At 56.1% G+C, this 18,235-nt stretch overlaps 1 protein-coding gene across 19 annotated transcripts in view; it reads right to left on the reverse strand.

The window, feature by feature from the left end:
* ATP2B2 (ATPase plasma membrane Ca2+ transporting 2) overlaps positions 1 to 18,235 on the reverse strand; it is a 381,296-nt gene that overhangs the window by 20,898 nt on the left and 342,163 nt on the right. For all 19 annotated transcript variants that reach the window (NM_001191245.3, XM_024982981.2, XM_059879841.1 and 16 more), the window contains 6 exons: positions 17,724 to 17,965; positions 15,881 to 16,115; positions 6,886 to 7,065; positions 6,609 to 6,696; positions 4,071 to 4,177; positions 3,244 to 3,435 (listed from right to left, as the gene is read on the reverse strand). In NM_001191245.3, coding sequence (NP_001178174.1) covers positions 3,244 to 3,435; positions 4,071 to 4,177; positions 6,609 to 6,696; positions 6,886 to 7,065; positions 15,881 to 16,115; positions 17,724 to 17,965 — 1,044 coding nt within the window. The remainder of the gene's footprint in view (positions 1 to 3,243; positions 3,436 to 4,070; positions 4,178 to 6,608; positions 6,697 to 6,885; positions 7,066 to 15,880; positions 16,116 to 17,723; positions 17,966 to 18,235) is intronic.

The raw sequence follows: 18,235 nt of genomic DNA on the forward strand, positions 1-18,235 counted from the left end.
AACCAGCTTGAACATCAGGAAGTTCACGGTTCACATATTGCTGAAGCCTGGCTTGGAGAATTTTGAGCATTACCGTACTAGCGTGTGAGATGAGTGTAATTGTGTGGTAGTTTGAGCATTCTTTGGCATTGCTTTTGTTTGGGATTGGAATGAACACTGACCTTTTCCAGTCCTGTGGCCACTGCTGAGTTTTCCAACTTTGCTGGCATATTGAGTGCAGCACTTTCACAGCATCATCTTCCAGGATTTGAAATAGCTCAACTGGAATTCCATCACCTCCACTAGCTTTGTTCATAGTGATGCTTTCTAAGGCCCACTTGACTTCCCATTCCAGGATGTCTGGCTCTAGGTGAGTGATCACACCATCATGATTATCTGGGTCGTGAAGATCTTTTTTGTACAGTTCTTCTGTGTATTCTTGCCACCTCTTCTTAATATCTTCTGCTTCTGTTAGGTCCACACCATTTCTCTTTACCACCACCCGATTTCTCTTCACCTTTTTTGTTTACATGAAGCAAGTACCGTGTGTCTCAATAAGTCCACTGCTGCTGCCAAGTCGCTTCAGTCGTGTCCGACTCTGTGCGACCACATAGACGGCAGCCCACCAGGCTCTGCCATCCCTGGGATTCTCCAGGCAAGATCACTGGAGTGGGTTGCCATTTCCTCCTCCAATGCATGAAAGTGAAAAGTGAAAGTGAAGTCGCTCAGTAGTGTCCGACTCTTAGCGACCCCATGGACTGCAGCCCACCAGGCTCCTCCGTCCATGGGATTTTCTAGGCAAGAGTACTGGAGTGGGTTGCCATTGCCTTCTCCTAACTCCACACACACACACAAAAATGTTGTCCTGGTAGAAACTTTGGGCAAGTAAGGGACAGAGGAAGCCAAACCTCATCAAGGATCTCCCCACTTATGGGTTTCCTGCCCTCCACATTCTGGGGTGGGTCCTTCCCCATGTCTCCCTGGCTGAGACCGGGATCACGTATTCCTACACGTCTGTGCACAGTCGTCTCCTGTGGTCTGTGCTGCCTGAAGGTGTGTAGACCCCATCCTTTGTCCCCCATCCTATCCTCACACCTCCACACCCCCCAAAATGCCTTTCCCCAAGGGCTGCACCACCTTTCTTGTCACAGACTGAGGCATTCTTTTCCAGGCCCGTCTCACTGAACCTCGAGGAATCTGACTGCACCCTGACCCCTCTCTGGGCGCCCTTCTCTCTGACTCCTTCTCCAGCTCCTTCCCTTACCTTTTGAATTTGTGTTCCCTGTGACCCATTCCTCGGTCCTACCCCCGGATGCAGTTGCTTACCTCTCCCCACATCACCCTCCCTCCAGCCCAGACCTGGCCCTGTGGCCGCAGCCTCGCCCACAGGTGGACACCTCCTCCAGGAAGGTCACAGGCCCTGTACACCTAACAGCCTGGGGTGGGCTGTTCCTTGCCCCTGGTCCTCTCAGTGTGGCTCCTGAGGCCCCACCGCCTACACCTCACACCCTCATTCACCTCCTAGATGTTTATCACCTCCCCTCCCCCAGGCCACCCCTCCCACCTCCACCCCAGCTCAGTCACGCTCCCCACTCCCCTCAGCTTCTTCCTGTCCATCAGCCTCCTCTGATTACATGCACCTTGGGGTCAGGGCCCCTCTATCCTCACCAAGGCCTTCACAGCCCTCAACTCAATCCAAGACCTCAGGCAAACCGTCCCTTCGGCACCTCAGTTTCCCAGTGTGGCTCCAGCTGGTCTCCAAGAAACTTGGCGTGAGTTTCCCTAAACCATCACTAGAGGGAGCCTCTTGTCCACAGAGCAGGAGAGAAGGGCCTGGTGAGCAGAAGGGACACCACCTCCCCACCTCCGCTCCAGCCCAGGGCTCTCACTCTCAGGGCTGGGGTGTTGGGAGCTGCCATATGCGTCCTCAAGAGCCCAGAATACAACAGAGGGAACAGTATTCCCTGGGCTACACAGCTCTTCAGGACAGAGGTACCGGTACCAACAAAGGTCCGTCTAGTCAAAGCTATGGGGTTTCCAGTGTTCCAGTGGTCATGTATGGATGTGAGAGCTGGACAATAAAGACAGCTGAGCACCGAAGAACTGATGCTTTTGAACTGTGGTGTTGGAGAAGACTCTTGAGAGTCCCTTGGACTGCAAGGAGATCCAACCAGTCCATCCTAAAGGAAATCCTGAATATTCTTTGGAAGGACTGATGCTGAAGCTGAAACTCCAATTCTTTGGCCACCTGATGCAAAGAACTGACTCATTAGAAAAGACCCTGATGCTGGGAAAGATTGAAAGCAGGAGAAGGGGACGACAGAGGATGAGATGGTTGGATGGCATCACCAACTCGATGGACATGAGTTTGAGTAAACTCTGGGAGTTGGCGATGGACAGGGAGGCCTGGCGTTCTGAAGTCCATGGGGTCGCAAAGAGTCAGACACAACTGAGCGACTGAACTGAACTGGGCAGGTACCCCACGGGCCCCTCTGTCCTCCAGAGCCTCTGGGCTTCTGAGGGCTCCTGTGGGCAGGAGCTTGTCTGCCCACATGGTTGCTGGGAGACGCCTTCCCTCTCCTCCCCAAGCGAGGCTGGTCAGCCCTTGGCCACAGGCAGGCAGGAGGCTGCGGGAGGAATGGCAGGCACCTGGCTGGTCCATCCTCTGAGGCTCAGTTTCTGCCTCTGTGAAATGGGGATCAACACAGTTCCTATCGCACGAGGGGGGTGAGGAGGCAGTGAGGCTGCAGGGGCTGGGCCTGCCTGTCAGCTCCACAGGGCCCAGGACACGGGGCTGCTACAGACCTGGCTGTAAAGGTGGGGCCGACTCCTGCTCTCCCAGTGACCAAGTCCACCCAGCCCAGGAACCCAGGCACTCAGGCCTTCCCTGATGCACTCCACGCCACGGCTGGGGCTCCCAGGGCCGCACCAGCTCCGTGATGCCAGCTGGCTGCCTGTCTGGTGCCGGCCTCTCTCTGCCCCTTTACGTGGCCAGGGGCCCTGCCTTCCTGGAGGGGGTCCCTCTCCTGCCTCCTGGAACAAGGGCCGGTATCTCCACTGGCTGGCTGACCTTGGGGTAGTCCTGCCACCTCTCTGAACCTCCTTTCCTGCACTCTGTGCGGCTGGTGCCTACGTGGGTGGCTCTGTGATGCGGTTCCTGGCCCTCGGCATGGAGCTGTGACAGCCTGGGACAGCCCCTGTGCGTGGTGCCCGTCCTCCCCCGAGCTTCAGCTGCCCCACCCCGCCCACCCCTGGAGGACCCACCTGCGTGATGCAGGCGCCCGTGAAGGCCACGATCACGGCCACCACGTTGACGGTCAGCTGGAACTGCAGGAACTTGGAGATGCTGTCGTAGACGTTGCGGCCCCACATCACCGCCTTGACGATGCTGCTGAAGTTGTCGTCCGTCAGGATGATGTCCGAGGCCTCCTTGGCCACGTCTGTGCCTGCGATGCCCTGTGAGGATGGGGACAGGAGCCTGGCTGGGGCGACCGGAGAGGCGAGCAGCTCTAGCAGCACCATCCTCACCCCCTGACCACCGCCCACATACACACACGAATCCCCAGCACTGCAGACCACACGGGAGCGTGTCTGCCCACGTGGTTGCTGGGAGAGGCCAGGCCTCAGAACATGTGCCCTCTCCTCCCCAAGTGAGGCTGGTCAGCCCTTGGCTGTGGGGAGACAGGAGGCTGCCTGTCCCAGTGGCAGAGTCCAGCTGGCCCAGGAACCCAGGCACCACACCAAACACACACATGTACGTGCATGTGCGTGCACACACACACACACACACACACACCCCACCCCTACTCTTCAAGACCCAGCCTTGAGGCCAACCTCTGCCTTCAGAAAGGGGGCCCTTCCACTCTGTCCCTTCCCTTTCCTAGACCCATCACTGCAGGAAGCTCTCTCCTCCCTTCTTGAAGCCAAGCTGAGCGTCAAGACCTCTGGGAGCATCAGGTGGACAGAGGGTGGGCGGCGTGAGCACCGGGGTTCCTGCATCCCCCCGCTGGAGGCTGGTGGTCCGTGCGTCCCCCTTAGCCCCTGCCTGCGGGCTCCTGCCAGCTGCCGCCCCAGCCCCCGTGCGCTCCTACCATGGCGAAGCCCACGTCGGCCTTCTTGAGCGCAGGCCCGTCGTTGGTGCCGTCCCCCGTCACGGCCACCACCTGCCGCTGCTCCGTGTGCGTGCTGTCGATGATGCCTGTGGGCGGGGCGGGCGTGTGCTCAGGGCCCTGGGACCCCCCCGGGGCCGGGGGCCCAGGCTGGCACAGCCTCCTCTCTGGCCCCTGCCCCGCCACCCCCCTGACTCTGTCAAGCTTCATCCTAGCTCCCAGCACCTGCAGGGGACATGGGGCCCTTTAGCCCAGTGCTGGCTGCAACTAACACCCTCTCGTCGGGGCCTGCTGCCTCTCCAGCGTCCTCTTTGCTCTCTGCAGCCCATGGCCACTGCAGTGACCACCCTGGCCGAACTCACCTTCCCTGTCCAAACTCAAATCCCCTGTCCGAACCACAGGGGCCTCTCTGTTCTCCAGGGGAGCCAGGTTTGGCTGGGGGGCCACCCATCTGCTCCGCCAGCATCTTGTGCTTGGGGAGCCAGTCACACCTGAGGAGGCCTGGGCTCTGCCATCTGCTAATGACCACTCTCTAGATACTCATCCTTAATAAAACCTTCAGCAAGTAGCAGTGACAGATGACATGTGGCTCGCATCACTGAGTGAGTGAGGGCCAGAGGAGCAGGACGAGTGAAAGAAGTCACCTCTGCCCACCGCTCAGGTGGGAGTTACTGGGGTTTGGCAGCTCCTCTAGTTCCACCCCCATGGGGCATACAGACACCACCTTTGCCTTCAGCGGGGCCGGGCCTCTCTCCTGAGCCCTGAATCCATGGACACCTCCCCTGGGATGTCAGAGGGCCTCCAGCCCAGCCTCCTAAACCACGTGCATCCATTTCCCCTCAAATCTGTCCCTTCTTGTGCGACTCCAGACACCCAGCTGCCCCCTGTAAACTTCGCAGCAGGCTCTCAGGCAGGAACACACTGAGCAGTCCTGGACTCCCATCTCCCCTCTTCCTCCACCCCATCTGGGCCAGGCCTGACCCCCACAGAGAGCTCTCAGACCTGTCCACTCCCAGCGCACCTGCTCTGTCCCCAGCCCGCCCCCAGCATCCCCTCTCGCAGCTGGACTATCCCAGCGGTCCCTCCATTTCCAGGCCGCTCTCCACTCAGCAGCAGGGAGGGAGATTTCTAAAACACCGCTTCTCCATCGAGGCCCTCCTGCAGCTCACCACCTGGGCTAGCAGTACAGGTCACCACCGCGTGTTCAAGGCCCCGTGTGATCTGAGGATGAGACTCCCTTCTCCAGCCCTTCCTCTCGTCTCCCTCTCTCACTGGAGGCCCCGGGCCAGCCAATGAACTTCCTCCCACCCCTTGAAAGCGCCTGGAGACCTTTTCCTCTGGACTTCCACAGTGTGGTTCCCTGTCCTGCCTGAAACACAGGTCCGCCCCCTGGACCCCATCCCTCAGCCTGCGATCTGACAGCACCGCCAGGTGGAGTGAGAGGCCAGCAGGGGGCCCCAGGAAGCCTCCTCTTCCACTGCTGTGGCCTCTGTGCAGGGCAACGACCTATTCAATGTCTACTGGGTGAGACCTGGCCATGAAATCCAAGAGGGAAGGGTCATGTCGGCCAAGAGATGGGCCTGACACACAGTAGATACTCAGTAAACATTTGTCAAGAGAATGAGTGAATGAATGAATAAGTGATTGAATAAAAAATGGAGCTGGGTTGGGGGTCTCCTGCAGTTCAGGGGCTCAGTGTTTCTAAGGCCAGGTCTGCCTCCATTGAAGTCTTTGGGCAGCACCTTTGGAAGACGAATCTAAGATGCCCTGTGGCTGACCTCAGTCAGAAAACTTCCCCTTATGGCCATTCAACAGACGGAAAAATTGAGTCCTGGGGCTGGACACTTGCCAAAGGCCACAGAGCAGGACAGGGGGCAGAGCCAGGGTTTTAACTCAGGCCTGTGTGACTCTGCAAGTGCCCCGCATCTGGCCAGTGAGATGGGCTCAGTGAGGGGTGTGTCCTCCCCCTGGAAGGAGTCAGGGAAGAAGGACACTGGCTTTGGGCCTCATGTCTCAGATCGCTGTTCCCAGGGCAGCTCATGCCTGGGGTCCTGGTCACACACATGGGACAGCGTCCTTAGAGACCAGGCAGGCCAAGGCTCTCAGACTCACAAGGTGCGGGCCAGACTGGGAACATACGCAAAGGAAGTGGGCTGAGTGTCAGACCTAGTGGTTAAGACAGCATCACATGGGAACAGCAGGGTCTGTGTCCAGTCATTCAACCTGAACATTAACCAAGATACACCACCCAAATCAGCTTGTCGGTGGGCTCCTCAGCCCTCAGTCCCATTGCTGCCCATGGGAGGGGGGACCTAGGCCAAAGGCCCACCACCTCCTCATGCCGCTGTGGCCCTTGGCAGGCCTCCTAGGGCATCCCCAGGTATGGGGCGTCCCCAGGTATGAGGAATCCCAGGCGGGAGCCGCTGTCATCCTGGAAAGAAGCTGAAAGCGCTAGGTCAGGAAAGCCCCAGAGGCCTGGTGCCTGGACCTCAGCACTGCCTGGGCCCACCCAGGTCTTACCTTTGACCAGGGTATGCTTGTCCGTGGGTGAGGAGCGAGCCAGCACCCGCAGCTTTGGCCAGATCTTATCGATCCGCTCCTGCTCAATCTGGAAAGGGATGCGGGAGGGGCAGGTGAGTGGGGTTGAGGAGAGAAACCGAGGCCCAGGTAAGGGAGGGGACTTTCCTAGACCACTGGGCTCTGAGCGGCATACTGGCTGGCTACCATGCACGCCCGTGCCTCCTGGGCCCCCATTTGGGCCCAACCCTCCAAGGACCCTTTGCACTGGGCCACGTACCTCCCCTTTCTCGTTGCGGATCCTTCGGTTGAACTCCTTGCCCTCAAGGCACAGGAAGTCCTCCCCGGGGTGGATGATGCCACACTTGATGGCGATGGCCCGCGCTGTGTTGATGTTGTCACCGGTGACCATGCGGACCGTGATGCCTGCTCGCTGGCACTTGCGGATGGCTTCCGGGACCTGGGAGGGAGGGCAGGAGCCATGGAGTGGACGGCACCTAGGGTAGGCCCTCCCTGCCTTTATGGATTCCAGAGCCTGTTCACAGGCAGCACTACGATAAGGGGGTCTAGATGACTGGGAGACCCTGATGGCACGCAGACCATCTCCTCCCTTCCTGTGCCCATGGCAGGCATTGCTAATCAATCCCAGCACACTCTGATTAAACCCTGATGTGGTCTCACAATTCTTTCCTGCAGTGTCCCTGACAGCCATCACCTATCGACAGTGACCGTGCATTCTAAGATAAGACCGTTGACTATTCTGACCTGGACAAGAACTTTAAGAAACACTGCAGTAAACACCTTCTTGGATATGGTCCCAGGCAGGAGTACAGAACACTGCATTACTGCACAGGATATTGTCCCTGCTTTATCCACATGCACATTTCCTGCAAATGCAATGTTAAATACATTTGTGTACTTTGGGGTTTTTTTTTGGGGGGGGGTGGGCAGTGGAAAAACATTGCATTTTAGGGCATATTATTTACATAGTGTTACACTGCCTTAGATAAATGCAAATGACTAGGCTTCAGGTAAAACATGACATCTCCCTGGGAGAATAAGGACTTCCTACTGCCCTTGTTGTAATGATAGACTGACATCTGGACCAATTAGGACAGAGCAGACCCAGCCAACCAGGAGCCAGCAAATCCCCCAACTCTGCCCTCTAATCCCTACTCCACCCCTACTCCCCACCCCACCTATGCAGAGCTCTGGATCTGTCTAGCAATTAGGATGCAAAAGCCAGCCTGGGAGCTTCCCCGGTGGTCCAGTGGTTAAGAATCTGCCTTGTAACGCAGGGGTCATGGGTTCGACTCCTGGTCCAGTAAAATTCCACATGCCATAGAGCAGCTAAACCCCTGCACCACAGCCACTGAGCCAGCACTCTAGAGCCCTCAGGTCTCAACTACTGAACCCACACACCTAGAACCCGTGCTCGGCAACAAGAGAAGCCACGGCAATGAGAAGCCAGCACACCACAACCAGAGAGCGGCCCCACTCGCCACAACTAGCAAAGCAAGCAGCAGTGAAGACTCAGTGCAGACAAAAATAAAGTAAATATACAAGTATTTTAAAAAACCAGCCTGGAGCTGCTGTGGCCCTTTATACACAGCACAGATCAACTGAACAAGTGATTCTTACCCACGGGCAGTGACAAATCGCACAACAGTAAAGCAATATTTGCTGCCAAACGTCCTTCAGTGGGAGAGGACATGTCGAGGGCAGAAAACCCAGTTCTACTGAACGACAGAAGTACTTTCGAATCTTAGACCTGGCGATTGAATCCCACGCCCCCTCCTCTTGCACATTCTGGGTCTAAGAACTCACTTTCATCCCTGCCTACCCTGACAAGTCACTGCTGAGAGAATTCAAATATGTTGTTGTTGCTGTTCAGTTGCTCAGTCATGCCTCTTTGCGACTCCATGGACTATAGCCCACCAGGCTCCCCTGTCCATGGGATTTCCCAGGCAAGGGATATAGAGTGGGCGGCCATTTCCTCCTCCAGGGGATCTTCCCAACCCAGGGATTGAACCCGTGTCTCTGGCATGGGCAGGCGGATTCTTTACCCCTGAGCCACCTGGGAAGCCCCCATCCTGCAGTGGAGGGAGAAACAAACATTCGGGAGAGGCAGGGCCCGGGTCAAGGCTGGGGAGGCCTCTCCAGCTCCCTGAGTTCTCTAAGAAGCCCGTGGTGACAGGGAGTGCTCTCTGTCCTTTGAAGGGCTGGAGCGGGACACGCTGACCAGGGGCCGCCTCTGGGTGTATTCCCAGGGTATGAGGAGGAGCCTTTTGGTGCCCACGCAGGGCTTGGGACCCCGTGAGCAAGGCCTCTGCTTTGCGCCACGGCGCCTGCTCACATGAGCAGACGTGACCTCTTTTTACAGAGCTGGAGGGAGTGGGGATGTGGGAGGTCCGAGATCCCGTTTACATAATTTACCAATGTCCTCACGATGGCTGTAACCCGGCTGCGGCCCCCCACTGTCTCCTGCCCCAGAGGACACGAAAGAGCCACTGTTCTTCTGGGAAAACATACCTTTATCTGTTTCCTGCCCGGAAAGGAGTAATTTAGGTTTTGTGCTTCAGAGGCACTTGGAGTTGGAAGGGACTCTAGGTGGTGACTCTGACCCTCTGCTAATTGCCTAGATCCCCTCCCAGGCATCCCCTCTGTTCCATGCCTCTGTTGACAGGGTGCTCACCCCTCTAAGGCTGACTGCCCAATGGTAGAGCAAGTCTATCGTATCCTTTCACATAATCCTTTTTTCAAATAAAAGAGAAGTTACACACTCCAGTATTCTTGCCTGAGAAATCTCATGGACAGAGAAACCTGGTTGGCTACAGTCCATGGGGTCACAAAAGAGTCAGATACAAACAACTGAGTGACTAAATAACAACTCTGGGTCAGACCCACTCTCTTGTACAGAGATAGACTCTTCAGTAAAGATCTGTACAGAGGGCTTGGGGAGCACAGAGGAGGACACAGCTGCTTAAGAAGGGCGTGTGTGGGGAGGAGAAATCTGGGAGGGCTTCCGGAGGAGGGGATGCTCAAACTCCCTCTTTTTAGCCAACACTAACTAAGGCTTGGATGCCTGGCTCTGTGCCCATGCTGGGGCTGCAGAGATGACCACTTCATTGTGGTCCTGGCTTCAGAGAACTGCCCATGAGGTGCGCAGGCAGAGAAAGGGAGGATGCTGCAGACACTGCTGCAGGTGATGTGGGGGGACCTTACGCCCAGGGAGGGTGAGAGGTAGGGGCTGGCTGCTGGCCATGGAGCCAGAGACGGGCTGGAGGCCCAGAGGTCTGGGACCCAGGGCCTCGCTCCTTCAGGCCTGGAAGCCATGGCAAGTTCTGAACTGGGAATGAGGTGATGGATACCACGTTTTAGAAGGACTTCTGCTTTCAAGATGGTCTCAGGGAGCTGAAATTTGCCTGCGTGTAATCCCTACCATCTGAGCTTCACCCCAACAAGCCAGACTGGGACAAAAGGAGGAGGTTAATTCTTATGGCCCCCACACTTGGCTCTGTACAGTGAAGGCACCTCTGCTTTGGGGAGAGACGGCTCAGGGACCAAAAGGCTGAGCTGGGCTTTGCCCAGGCTCCCCGTTGAGCCTTGGTTTCCTCATCTATAAAATGGGACGGTAGTTTCCACCCTTCACTGCTGCTGCAGAAATCTGTGACCTGCAAACGGCACCAAGCTCAGGGCCAGTGCCTGCTGGTGATGAGGGGGTGGGGGAGGCTGGCGAGACGCCTCACCTCAGGCTCCCTTGTCTGCTCTTTCTGCTCCAGAGCGGTGAAGGGGGTGCAGAGCGGGGGTGCAGATGTGGGGGTGGGGTGCCGCGGGCACCTGGAGCACACATGGGAACAGGTGCTTGGGGTGGTGGGACAGGGTGGGCGCCGCACCACGGCTTTTGGGTCAGGTATATTAGGAGTCTTTGACCTGCCTTGACTGGGGGCGGGGACCGGGGGCAGATCTGGAAACCCCTGGCCACTGCGAGATATACTCTGCTTCCTTTCTGAGCAGTGCCCCCCACCTTGGACATCCTTGCCGTGTTCTCTTATAAACTCAACCTGAGGGGGACTTCTGTGGTGGTCCAGTGGTTAAGACTTGGCCTTCCAATGCAGGGGGTGTGGGTCCAATCTCTGGTTGGGGAGCTAGGATCCCACATGCCTCGTGGCCAAAAAAACCCACCCCAATCATAAAACAGAACCAATATTGTAACAATCAATAAAGACCTTAAAAATGGTCTACCTAAAAAAAAGATTTTTTTTTAAAAGGAAAAGCAACCCATCTGGGGTTTTCAGGAGTCTCCAAACACCCAGCATCCCATCCCACCTCCCTGCCTTTGCCTGTGGTGTCCCCTCCACCAGGGATACCCTCTCTCCCTGAATCTCTGTGCCCACAGATCTTTGCCATCCTGCACATGAAACGTTCTCCACTCAGGAGCCACCCTTGGCCCCTCCAGCTCAATGCTCTGCCTCCTGCAGCTGCTTAGCCCTTCCTTTTACCACCTCACTCATTCATTTATGTGACGCACAGCTAAGGAACATCTTACTGTTCTGGGCAGGGACGATGCAGAGAGGATAAAGACTCAAGCCCCAGAGGCATCGATCTGGTTGAAGTGTGCTTTCCCCATAGATACAATAGCTGTAAAAAAAAAACAAAAAAAATTCCTTCTTCCACTAAAATTATCCTCGATATTTCTCGCTGAGGAAAACCAGCCAGGAAACGGGCGCTTCCTGTTTTCATTAAATAAAGGCTTTAAAACATCTGTTGTTTCTGGTGACAGCAGTCGTCTGTGACTCCAAGGGCTCCAAACACCCCCGGATAACACGGCAAATCTCCAGCCGTGGCTCTCCTGACGGCTTTATCCTCGCTGGCTTCCATCAGCCTTGGAAAATGCACTGCGGTGGTGTCTTGGGGGTGGGAGTCGGGTGGTTGGCAAGCCTGTTTTAACCTGTTCTGCCCTTTGTCTTTTCAAGGGAGGAAGGTAATGAGAGTTTCTCCCCCTGACAGATGGGGAAACTGAGGGACACAGAGTTTCTTTTCCTGCAGCAGCTGCATACGAATCTGACCAGGCTTGTAGGACCCTAGATGTGGTCCAGGTGGGGCCATTCACTCCGGCCGGCCTCACGGCTGTCCTGGGAACTTTCACAAACATTCTCCCTGTAGGCAGAGACACTCCTCCCAAAGGTTAGGGTGAGGGCTTCCCAGGAGGAGCTAGTGGTAAAGAACCCACCTGCCAATGCAGGAGGCATAAGAGACGTGGGTTTGATCCCTGGGTGGGGAAGATACCCTGGAGGAGGGCATGGCAACCCACTCCAGTATTCTTGCCTGGGAAATCCAATGGACAGAGGAGTCTGGCAGGCTATAGTCCATGGGGTTGCAAAGAGTTGGAGATGACTGGAGTGACTGAGCACGCACGCACGTGACCCTAACCTGAGACACCGGTGACCGTGGCTGCCTTTGTGGTGGGGACTGCGGGTCTGGGGCTGGCATGGGGGCTACTTCACCCTGTCCATGCCGTTTAACCTGTTGAATTTGCCTCCATAAATCACCTAGCCTAAAGTACCCAAATAAATCAAAACACATACTTGCCAGTCTCCTCAGGCCCTGCATCCCACCCCCGCCTCACGGGAGATGCTGAGTCAACAGGTGAAGAGGTTCAACACTTTCACAAGCATCGCCAGGAACCCCACCGTGCCCCTCACATGAGGATGTCTAACTTCCTCATTGTTCAGATGGGGAAACTGAGGCCCGGGGCAGCGATGTACAGGAGGTCTTATGGGAAGGAGGAGCAGGGGCGGGATGAGAACCCACTTCCCTCCAGTAAGCCCCCTCCCTCCAGCACAGTTCCAGCTTCTAAATTCACATCCCAGGGTGAGCCCTGGGGAGACAGAAGGTCGCCACAGGATGTGTTGACTGAAGGTAAGCCTCCCAGGCTGCTGGCTCAGACGGGGACCTGGGGAGTCCCCAGGCCAACCGCTCATTTTACAGATGAGGGGACTGAGGCATGAAGCGGAGAAGTGTCTTGCTAGTGTCCGAGCTGGGGTTGGGATCAGGCCCCCTTTCTCCAGTGCGGGCTGACTGTGCACCCAGCCCTGCAGGGTGGACAGCGTGCATGCGTGCATGCTAAGTAGCTTCAGCTGCATTCTATTTTTTTGCAACATGGACTATAGCCGGCCAGGCTCCTCTGTCCATGGGATTTTCCAGGCCAGAATACCGGAATGGGTTGCATGCCCTCCTCCAGGGGATCTTCTCAAACATAGGGATCGAACCTGAGTCTCTTAGGTCTCCTGCATTGGCAGGTGGGTTCTTTACCACTGGCGTCACCCTGGGAAGCCCACACCCCCTCCCAGTGTCTGCGCCTGAAGCCAGCTTCTCTGGATACAGAAAACAGCAGGGACCCCGCTCAGCCCTCTCGGGCCCTCTCTCCTCTTCTCAGCCCCCTGACCCACAGCTACCTGCCCTCTCATTTTTGTGGCCCCCAGGCGCAGGCTCCAGGCAGGAGACCTGGATTCACTCAGCGAGACTGTGGGCCCCTCACTGGCCCTGCTTGGGTCTCCGTGTTTCTTCTGCAAATTGGGAGAGTGGGAAGGTGTCTGGACTAGATCAGCCTTTCAGACCTTGAGTCTCAGCCCTTTAGTGGATTGTGAAATCAGTTCTGTGGGTGGTGACCAGTGTTTAAAAAAATGAAGGAAGAGATAGGAGAGAACAGAAAATACTTTAGTGCATCACATTACTCTGTGAGAGTCGTATCTTGGTTTAGTGTGTGTGTTTGCTGAGTCCTGACGTAAGATACATTTCTCATCACTGGGGGTCACGACCAGGAAACAGCATATTGTGTGTGCAATGCTGCTTTCCACTCTGCTTCAGGGTGACAAGGCAGGAGCTCGGGCATGGGGGTTGGAGGGGGCTCTGGGGACGGGAAGGCCCGGGGAGCCGCAGGCCAGCTTCGTGCACTGTGCATCTCAGTCACCTGTAAGGGTATAACACATTACAGCAAAGCCCAATCCCATTAGTAGCTGGTAATGAACAGGCACTCCCCCAGGGAGACTGGTAAATGGCTGTGTGTCCAGGGAGAGGTACAGGCTGTAGGCAAAAGCATACAGCTCTGGTGCCAAGCCCCAGGGGCACTAACTGCCTTTGCTGTTTTAGGCTCTGGGTGGGAGGAAGGAGGCATGTGTGTGTGTGTTTAGAATACTATTCTTATCCCCAGTCTTCGGATGAAGAAATGGAGGCTCAGAGATGTTATGTAACTGGACCGAGGTCACACAGCTGAGGGACTCAGAAGCCCAGGTCTGTCTGATGCCCAAACTCACAGTTTTGACCCATCTCCCTGTTGCCTAAATGTGAAAGGCCACGTCTGTGACCTTCAGGTTTCACTTGGTCTTTAGAATGCAGAATCTTACAACACAGAGGCCAGGAGCTTGGAATTCAGCCGGGGATTGGCAGGGTTGGGGGGCAGGAGCTTCTTTGTTCCCCCTTCACTTGAAAGAAAGGAACATGGAGGCTCCAAGAAGAGCAGGGAACAGCCAGAGACGCCCCCGAGGACGGTGACAGGGTAAGTGGGGCACCCTGAAGTTGCCCTCAGTGGAGGAAGGTGGCCCCGAGACAGGCTGCAGCCTGGGACCCTTTACTGCAGGGCTAGCACCTGGGCAGTCATCTCCTCAAGCAAAAGAATATAAAGAAACCATAAAGGTACTTCCCTGGTGGTCCAGTGGTTAAGAATTTGCCTGCCAATGCAGGGCACCCTGGTTCGATCCCTGGTCCAGGAAGATTCCACATGCCACAGGACCACTAAGCCCGTGTGCCACAACTACTGAGCCCACGTGCCTAGAGCCCATGCTCCACAGCAAGAGAAGCCACCACAATGAGAGGCCTGCACGCCACAACTGGAGAGTGAGCCCTGCTTGCACGCAACTAGAGAAAAGCCTGCACGCAGCAACAAAGATCCAGGGCAGCCAAAAATACATAAAACAAATTAAGAAGAAACTGTAAGGGACAACAAATGACTGCATGCATGCCCAGTTGGGACAAATTATAGACAACAAGATACAAAAAAGACCAGGAGAACCCTATTGCCACTTGGAAGAGTTGGGAGCAAAAGCAGGGTGCTGTGCATGCGCCCTGTTCACAAGACCACCCACGGGGTGGGCGATCCCCTAAAGAAACCTGTTACTTGTTCTTGCTCCCCTCTGCTGCAGCAGGGGCCCCAAAAAAGCCTTGCCTGAATGCCTTGTCTGGTCTCGTATCAATTTCTATTGATTAAGGGGGCCGAGAACCCTGGTCTGTAACACTCCCAAGAGGCCATCACCAAATCCCACAATCAAAGCCCTTCCGGCCCAGCAGTTGCGTTAGTCCTCAAGGAAGCAGAGGCCACCCCCTCCTGTGTCCTGCCCCCACTTCCGGCTCCCAGGGTGAGTGAGTGCGCTCTGCCTGCCCACAGTGGTGTGTTAGAGATTCAAGGCTGCTCTCTCGTCATCTCACACCCCCCTTCCAGCCTGGGCAGCCCAACTGATCATGCACGTCCCGTCTTCCCCCAACCCTGCAAATCTCCAGCTGAATTCAGATTCAGCTAAAGAAGACGGAAGACCCACTGTGTCAGCCGAGTGCCCCGACAGATGCACGTGTTACATCACTTCCCTCGGCCTTTGAGGGGAGGGGACACAGTCATGCCTCCTCCTTCCCTTCGGCTTGAGAATGTGACCTTCAGTTAACTTTCCCGCTCTGTTGCCCTGGAAACCTGATGAAGGCAGACTGCCCGATGCATCACTAGGGAAAACTAACTGGGAACCTCGGTCTGCATGCAGAGAACTCTAAACTGCTGACGGGGATGCCCATGTTTGGGGTCTTCTTGAGTGCGGTGACCTTTGTTAGTGGGCATCTCCTTTGCAGGGACCTTGGAATTGGGGCCTGTGGATTTTTGACAGGAAATCCTGACTCCTCTGAGGCTTCCAGGGCAAGGCAGGCCCCATGCCTGTCCCCAGAGCCCCGGAGAGAAGGTCTCTGGGTGATCGAGTGGACTGTTCCAGGATAGACCCCACGGCAGAGTGACACTGCCTGCCAGGCTGTGGGCTCTGCCCTGGGGCCCAAGCAGACAAGTGTGGCTTTGCTGGTCTCAGCAGTCTGAAAGTGTAGGAGAAGGTCCAGAGGAGACCAGCGGGCCTTGCAGGGACACTGAGGCTCAGAGCGGTCAGGTGGTGTATGCCAGGTCATCCAGCAGCAGGCTGGATGCCCCGCCTCACCCCCTCCCTGGGGTGCCACGGTGGGGCACCTACCTCAGGCCGCACGGGATCCTCAATGCCCACCACGCAGATGCAGGTGAGCTCATTGAGGATGTCGTTCTCGTTGTCCCAGTCAGGCTCAGGGCTGCTGGGGAAGTCGCGGTAAGCCACGCAGATGGTGCGGAGCCCGTCGCAGGCCATGGGCTCGATCACCTTCTTCACCATCTCGTCCCGGTCGCGGGGCCGGAAGACCCGAGGCTCACCTACCCCGTTGAGGATTTTGCAGCACCTGGAGGAGGCGGGAGGGGGGTCGGTAAGGTGCAGCCAAGGGCCCAAGGACCCTCCCGCCGATGGGCTTGGCGCGCACCCCCACATCCCAAGTGACGCCCTGCACTGGCCGGGGTCGGTCATCCAGGGCCCGTCCAGTCCCTCTCTCATAACGCTTGGGGTGGTCCTGGCCACTGGGCCCCAGGCAGGTTTGAAATCTGCTGCTGCTGATTGCTGCTTCAGTCGTGTCTGACTCTGCAACTCTATCGACTGTAGCCTGTGAGGCTCCTCTGTCCATGGGATTCTTTAGGCAAGAATACTGGAGTGGGTTGCCATGCCTTCCTCCAGGGGAAATTCCCAACCCAAGAATTGAACTGGGATCTCCTGCATTGCAGGCAGATTCTTTACCAGCTTGGCTACCAGGGAAGAACTTGAAATCAGGACCAACTAAAAAGAAATCAGGTGGCCTGGTTGCTGTATCTGCCCTCAGGCCATCCACCAAGAACCTATCTACTTTGTTTCATTTTCACAAGATATCATCTGAAAAGGTAGTTTCACAGCTAAAATGGTTTTCAGAGGGCATAAAACCTAGGTGAGGGGTTTCTGACCTCACCAGTCACATCAAGATGGCTCGGGGGAGCACTGAACAAATCCCCACCTTTGAGCCTCAGGTCAGAGGTTCCAATTCAGTTTGTCTGGGGCGAGTCCAGGAATCAGCGTTTGTTTGTTTAGAAATCTCCTTGGGGCTATTCCAATGTGTAACAAGGGTTGATTCCCTTTCAAGGTACAAATGGGAAAACGGGTGCAGAGATGGGGCCTGACTTGCTTAGTTCTCCGAGTTTATTTCTGACACCTGGAGTCAGATGAGATTGGCTAACAGTGAAAATCGTGTTGTCAACCAACTCCACACTCAGAGAAGTGACAGGAGGGGGCTCCAACAGTGATAATAGGGAGAATTTCCCGATGAGACAGTGACTTAGGGGGGAAAGGGAGAATTCTCTGCATGAACATTTAAGAGATTGTTCAGTTGCTCAGTTGTGTCCGACTCTTTGTGACCCCATGGACTGCAGCACACAGGCTTCCCTGTCCCTCACCCTCTCCCAGAGTTTGCTCAAACTCATGTCCATTGAGTCGATGATGCCATCCAACCATCTCATCATCTGTCGCCCCCTTCTCCTCCTGCCCTCCCTCTGTCCAAGCACCAGTGTCTTTTCCATTTAAGAGGAAATAGCAGCAAAAGCTGGAGAAGGCAATGGCACCCCACTCCAGTACTCTTGCCAGGGAAATCCCATGGACGGAGGAGTCTGATGGGCTGCAGTCCATGGGGTCACTAAGAGTCGGACACTACTGAGCGACTTCACTTTCACTTTTCACTTTCATGCTTTGGAGAAGGAAATGGCAACCCACTCCAGTGTTCTTGCCTGGAGAATTCCAGGGACGGGGGAGCCTGGTGGGCTGCCGTCTATGGGGTCGCACAGAGTCGGACACGACTGAAGTGACTTAGCAGCAGCAGCAGCAGCAGCAGCAGCAGCAGCAGCAGCAGCAAAAGCCCTGGGCGTCCCGGCCCCGCCCACAGCACCGCCCCCGGCCTGCGCCAGGCCCCTGCGTAGACCGCGGCTCCCTTACTCACTTCTTGAGCACGATCTCCGAAGCGCCCTTGCTGTACATGCGGAAGCTCTCGTCCGGCAGCTTGATGACGGTGCTCATGGACTTGCGCACGGAGTTGAAGGTGTAGACCTTGTACAGCTTTTCCTCGGGCATCTGAGCGCGCACGGGCTCGTAGTCTTGCTTCAGGTCCAGCACGAAGCCCAGCAGGCCGCACTCCGTCTTGTTGCCCACCTGCCGGGGCAGGGCGCCCTCCTTCTCCGGGGGCTGCGGGGAGAGGCGGGGCGGCTCGCTGGGATGGCCACCTGGGCACTACGGGGCGGCGGGGCTGGGTGGGGCTGCTCCTACGCACTCCCGCACTCGGGCCTCTGCATCCCACCTCTCGGATGATGGGAATTAACCAAGATCGGCTTTTTAAGACTTACGATTTCAAACATAAATCGGTGACAGAATAAAAAAAAAAATTGTGCTCAGACCACCCAGCTCTGCAGAACCTGAGGCCTTGTTCGCTTCAGAGTTTTCTTTTTTTTTAAGAAG

This window comes from Bos taurus, chromosome 22, assembly GCF_002263795.3.
Source record: "Bos taurus isolate L1 Dominette 01449 registration number 42190680 breed Hereford chromosome 22, ARS-UCD2.0, whole genome shotgun sequence".
Classification (NCBI taxonomy): domain Eukaryota; kingdom Metazoa; phylum Chordata; class Mammalia; order Artiodactyla; family Bovidae; genus Bos; species Bos taurus.